This window comes from Myotis davidii, unplaced genomic scaffold (assembly GCF_000327345.1).
Source record: "Myotis davidii unplaced genomic scaffold, ASM32734v1 scaffold53, whole genome shotgun sequence".
In the NCBI taxonomy this organism is placed as follows: domain Eukaryota; kingdom Metazoa; phylum Chordata; class Mammalia; order Chiroptera; family Vespertilionidae; genus Myotis; species Myotis davidii.
Window position 1 is genome coordinate 4,215,514 of NW_006286140.1, and position 6,488 is coordinate 4,222,001.

General features: G+C 43.5%; 1 protein-coding gene across 1 annotated transcript in view; it reads right to left on the minus strand.

The window, feature by feature from the left end:
- The window catches only part of LOC102768796 (EF-hand calcium-binding domain-containing protein 3-like), a 2,354-nt gene extending 1,867 nt beyond the window's left edge, over nucleotides 1–487 (minus strand). The window contains 1 exon segment of the mRNA XM_015559754.1: nucleotides 360–487. Within this exon segment, the coding sequence (XP_015415240.1) occupies nucleotides 360–487 (128 nt within the window).
- Nucleotides 488–6,488: the final 6,001 nt, after the last annotated feature.

A 6,488-nucleotide genomic window follows, 5' to 3' on the forward strand; every position in this document is an offset into this window, starting at 1 on the left:
CTTACAAATTTTATTATAGCCTTTCTGGATAAGGCTGAAATCTCTACAAGCTTTGATAGAATTTCAAACAACAGGATCCCTGGGTTGCCAGCAAAATCTAAACACTTGTCTTTTTCTGGAACCACAGCTCTAAGGAAGCGGTCCTTATCTGTTAGCACCTTTATAAAGTCTGAGAAATTCACTTTCCCATCTCGGTCAATATCAGCATATTTTAATTCACTATAGACATCATGCTTGGTTAGATGCATTCCCACCTTAGCTAAAGTGCACATCATTCCATGAAAATCAACACGCCGGTTTTATCCTTGGTAAAGAAGTAGTAGGCATCTTGGAAGGCTTGAATTTGTGAAGCTCTCAACTTCCTTTCTTTGTGCCCTAATTGGCATGGGAGAGATCCTGGTAAATCTTTATCCCTCTTGCCGTGGGAGCTGGGTACTTTTGTTAGGGGATCCAGCTTAAATTTTTGCTTAATGTCAGAAACTGCCATGTGGGTCTCCAGTCCCACAACACCTCGCTCCCCTGCCTTCACGCGCTTCCGCTCTGTCGAGTTGTTTTTTAGGTTGTTGGATTTTTTTTAGATTATACGTATACTAGAGACCCAATGCACAAAATTTGTGTGTGTGTGTGTGTGTGGGGGGGGGGTCCCTCAGCCCGGCCTGCACCCTCTCACAATCTGGGACCCCTTGCTCCTAAACACCCACCTGCTGGCTCCTTACCGCTTGACTTGCTGCTCCTTAGCGCTGCTGTGGAGGTGGGAGCGGCTCGGCCACCGCCACTGCGCTCGCCAGCTGTGAGCCTGTCTTCTGGCTGAGCGGGTGCTCCAGCTGTGGGAGCACACTGACCACCAGGGGGTAGCTCCCACATTGAGTGTCTGTCCCCTGGTGGACAGTGTGCATCATAGAGACCGAATGACCAGTCATTTGGTCACTTAGGCTTCAATATATATAGATTTCACTTAGCATAATGCCCTCAAGGTCTATCCATGTTATTGCAAATGACAATATTTTCCTCTTTCTGTGGCTAAATTATATTTTATTGTATATATGTAGTATAGCATATAATCTTTAAAGTATCTTTTGCATTTTCTTCATTTCTCAGTAACTATGCTAGTGTAAATGAAAGCTGTCCTTGTCATTAATAAAAATGTAGGTATTCCCCTCCCAGTGATAGAGCTTAATTAATTAATTAATTAATCTAACATCCAACACACATCTGTTGAGAGCCTACCACGTGCCAGGAAATGAGGATGCAGAAATGTACACGGAAGAGACTGCTCTACCCTGGGTAGCGTTTACAGCACAGTGGGCAGCCTAAGCCCATCTGTGCTCCTTTGAATGGAGCTGAGCACTCTAGCTTCTCCACCATCTGGCTCCAGACAATTTGTGTAGCCCCATCTCCCACCATCCCACAACTGCCCCTTTCCCTAGCCCGTGGTCGGCAAACTGCGGCTCGAGAGCCACATGCGGCTCTTTGGCCCCTTGAGTGTGGCTCTTCCATAGAATACCACAAAATACCACGTGTGGGCGCGCACGTACAGTCCGATTGAAACTTCGTGGCCCATGCGCAGAAGCCGAGCCGCAGTTTGCTGACCACTGCCCTACCCTGTGTGCAGGCCCAGCACATGCCAAGATTCTGTACTTCCATGCTTTTGCCCAGACTATGGCCTCTCCCTAAAATGCCCCTGCTCTCTCCTCCCTTCTTCATCTTCCTCATATCATCCTTGGCCTTTAAGATTCTTGAAAGCATTTCCTGACACCACCTCCCCCTGTCTGATCGGAAGCCATTTCATTTTTGTATTCTAAATATTCCTCCCTATTCAAGTATAACTCTATCATAACACTTACCAAATAAACTTGCTGTAGTTGCTGGTTTATTTAAGTCTTCTCCCCCATATTAGCCTATTAGATACTTGAGACATTTCATGTCATTTTATTCTTACCGCCTAACACCACCCCAGCTAGATATTTTGTGTTTGTTGAATGATAAAATACCTTTCGGTCTTATAGCAATGGAATCTCATCCATTCTCTTCTGCTGTCATCACTATACTAAATTATTCTGAAATGAATTGTCAGTAAGAAGATGTCATTAATTATTTTCCATCTATAGTACACCAAGTTGAAAGACAAAAGAAAAACTTTAAACACCCTCTGAAAATAATTGTAAGTAGTGCTCCTTAACTGGTTGCTGAAAACTACCAAGGCCATGCCTGAGGTAGTTAGGAGGACACTGCTTGACCCGCAAAAGCTCTTTGTCAAAGAGACCACTTTATAAATAATCACGATGGTTCTCAAATGGCAACTGTGGCCCCAACCAAGGAACAATGTTTACATCTTCTCAGAGTGGTAACATGGCTGGGCTTGCCTTGGTGGGAATAGTTACAGCCCACGCTCAAGTAAGAATTGTTTTGCATAGTATCACCTGCAAATGCCAAATGCCAGAAGGAAAGTTAGAATTATCCTGTTAGAAGATAATGGAGTAATAGTTTATTTAATTATGACTTTATTGAAATGAGAGTTAAGAATGAACATGTAAGCATACCTTTTCTATGTCTTTTTATTTTCTATTCCATTTCTATAGTAACCTACGCTCCTGATCCCATTTTACTACCCAACCAAAATGGGTGAATTGACACAGTGGGGCCCTAGTTGGAAGGCTGAAGCCCTGAGAATGGAGAGAATGGCTTCCATGGCAGGGAGCTTATGCTGTGTCTCTTGTGAATCTAAACAGAAATGTGTTTCCCCCACCTCTCTTAGTCACATCCCTAATTTTGAGTAGTTGTTTTAAAATCTCAGCCACTAAGACTAAAATGCAACCCGGCCATCCAAACAACTTGCATATGCCCTGGGAGGCTTGACCTGGAGACCTAGGTGATAATGGGGTTTCTCACTGGTCATAGTTTGGGATTGTCGGGCTGGGAAGGTGAGTGAGGGCTGGAGAAGAGCATCAGTGGCGCACACTGCAGTGTTGAAAAATGCCTGTAGAGTTTCTGCACTAAGCTTTTGAAGTTCAGTTCAGTTTAGGGAGCATTTATAGGGAAAAAAATCAAAACCAGGTGCTAGAGATATAATAGTTTGCAAGGTAGAGACAGTCCCTGACCTCCTAGTGCTTGTGAAGAAGTAAATACAGGAGATACAGACACGTGATAAGGGACTCATGAGATGCTTAAAGACCATCCCGGAAAAGAGGATATAACAGCCTGCCATCAGAGAAAACAAGTGTAACTGGCCAACCCTTTTGTATAGAAGGGTAGATCGCTGCCTGACTTATCTTGCTCTGGTGAAAGATCAATGCCAAGGATCCAGAAAGAGCAATGCCAAGGATCCGGGAAGAGCAATGTCGAGGATCTTCATTGGACAACAGAAAAATCTATAGTTCAGATGGACTTTCTTTTCTCAGCTTCACTAGGCACAAAGAATGAGAGAGCAAACAGAGCCCATGGTGGTGGGACCAATGATGGCAGGGGTCAGGATGAGCAATGGCAGGGAGTGTCAATGGTGCCAGTGTGACAGCCAGACTGTGTTCCAGCAGTTAGGACATAGAGGGCAACTTGACATTGTACTGGAAAGTCAAGGCAATTAGCAGCCAAGAGAGGCTGCAGAGAGAGTGGGGGCCACATGGCACTTTAGGACAAGGAAGAGCAACCTGAACAATGGCTAGGGTTTGTGAAAGGATTTACCTGTGGCACCTGCACTCCATTGGAATGGAAGAAATGCAGGAAGATATGTTCCCCTTTTCTGAAGACTTTGGGTGGGGCTGTGGCTGTTTGTCACTGGAAAAGAACTATCCTTAGAGGGTTGGGTCTCATCTGGTGAGAGTGAGCTTACTCTCTTCAAGATGTTCTTTTACCACTAAGAGTGCCCAAACAAATAAGGCGATGGGATTTCATGTCTATTTTAAAACATTCATTGAAGCAAAAAGCCCAAGTAATATGGCGGTGAAGCTAAGAAAAGTAAAATATATCCTACCCACTTTTGGAGAAGACTTTCAAAACATCTGTATTCGTAGTAAATTGGCATTTTACAACAGTGTTGTTCCCCAAGATTGCTGTTAGGATCAAGCACAAACAAGATCCTGTGATAATAAGATTCCCTGGCAATGAGGCCCCTTAAATAGTGTTAGAGTTACTATAAAACAGAATTCTGTAGTGTGCCAGGATGCATTTAATCAGACTTTGGTGTCTATTTGTATTTTTATAACTGGTAAAGCAACAAGGCCAGTGAGTATGGGAGCCCAAGATAGTTACGATAGTGCTAGCCAGTGCAAATTTTGGGATTTACTAAACATTTTTTTTAGAATTAAAGATGCTTAAATATTTTGATAGTGCTCTCTCTAAAATAAATAGACATACAGAAAATTCATTCATTTGATAAATGCTCAGACCCCACAATGTCCTTTCATAAAGACACTTAGATAAAAGTGTCTGAAAATTTAAATAAAATGAGCAGCTGTCACTAGAGTTACTTCTAGAAATCATAATCTAGCCTGACACCTTTATTTTCCTTTACACTAAAAATTATAGACACTTTTCTGGTATTGTTATGAATTATTGGCATTAGGTTGAAAATTTCTCTAGAATATAGCGCATAACAACCTCTTTAACGACTGAAAAATTGTTATGTGTCAAAGAAAGAACCCTTGATTACTGACCAAATTCAGGTCACTTGTCATCATAAAAACAATAAATAACTAATCTTGGATTGAAATACATGGTCTATTCAGCCCACTTCCAACATTTGCCAGACAAGAGTACAAATGGAGGCCCACATGTCATAGGTCTAAAATTTATAAACCAAGCTATCAACCTGCTAAACAAAATATGTTCTCCTTCTATATTGATGAAAGTATTTTCACGATGGGAAGTTCATTCAAGGCCAAATTTAAAATTCTTGGACCACTTGGAGTTGTACTCCTGCAATCCCCCAGGCCACCCCTCTTCTCTTCTTACTACAAGCTTCGTCCTGGAGTGTAGGGCCTTGTGCCACCTGGCACATGTGGACACCCTACCCTTGCAAATTCAAGCTCTATTCCCCTCCCGCCATCTCTCCCAGCAGCTGTTCATGGCCACCCACAGGCTAGGAGTGGGTATTCTGTCTGTTCGGTCTGCCCTTGGGTCAGACCCAGAGAAGAAGCCAGTACAGGCCCTGGAAGACGGCTCAGGGGCATTTGGGAAGGAAATTACAGGGTCTTGGGTACCTGGAGTGTATTTTAGAAGAGAGGTCATGATCTCCAGGTTGGTGTACCCCTTTGGCCATGAAGGGAGGATATGACTGGAGAAGAGCAAGAGTGAGCTCTCTAACTGTCCAGGACAGGAGCCTTCTTGCCCACATCATAGGATGGGTACTAGGTAACTTCCTTGCACTTGAATAAGGGCTGAAACCACACCACTGCTATTTAACAGTGTTCTCCTCTCTCAGAGTGACTTGCTTACTTCCCTTGGATAAACACCAGAACATGCCATTATCCATGAGAAAACAGCCCAGGAGAAGGCAGGGTGGCTTCCAGATATCACTGGAAGTTTGGGCTGCAGAGAGGATATTGAAAGATGGGAACTGGCTCTAGCCGGTTTGCTCAGTGGATAGCACACCAGCCTGTGGATGGAAGGGTCCTGGGTTTGATTCAGGTCAAGGCACATACCTCGGTTTCAGGCTCCTCCCCAGCCCAGGTCCTAGTCAGGGCTCCTGCAGGAGGCAACCAATCCATGTGTTTCTCTCACATTGATATATCTCTGTCTTTCCCTCTCTCTTTCACTCTCTCTAAAAATCACTGGAAAAATATCCTTGGGTGATGATTAACAATAACAACAAAACAAAACGAAAGATGGGAACTGAAACCATCTGTTTACTTTTTGGATCCTTCTTCAAACATGGCGGACTTTCTGTAGACCCCTTCCCAAAGCGGCCTGTGCATCTTGCTCCTTTGTCATCTCTCCCCCTTTAAAGGATTCAAGCAGGGCTGGTTGTGCTAGGTCATCTCCCCTCTCTCTGATAGGCATCTCTTAGCTCTTGCCTTCAGCATCTCCCTGTCTGACATCACAGTTTCTTTGTGGTCAAAGCCTAACTTGAATATTCTGAAACCCAGTATGTGCCTTTCACCCACATAATGTCAATTCATCTTCCTCTCTTACCTGCTGCTGAGTGACTCATCTGGGGGTGGCGTGGGGAGCCAGACACACCTGAAAAAATGTGCCTTTTGGATCCTGGAGATTTAATTGCTCTGTACTTTGCATTTGATTTTACTATCCCACCAATGTAATCAGAGATGAGAATAAAGCTACTTGTTGACATTTCCCCATTTAGGAATTAGAAAATGGAAAGACGAACTGTCTATTTTTTTTTTTTCCTGGTAGGGGCATCTCCCTTTCACTTGTACTGTGCTCTTTAGAGCATTTCCTGCCAGGGCAATTTCAAGTTCGACTTGTTTTTTCAAGTTATGAATCATATCGGTGACTCAAAGCCAATTTTAAGAGAGGGAAAAAAGCTAAGCTGA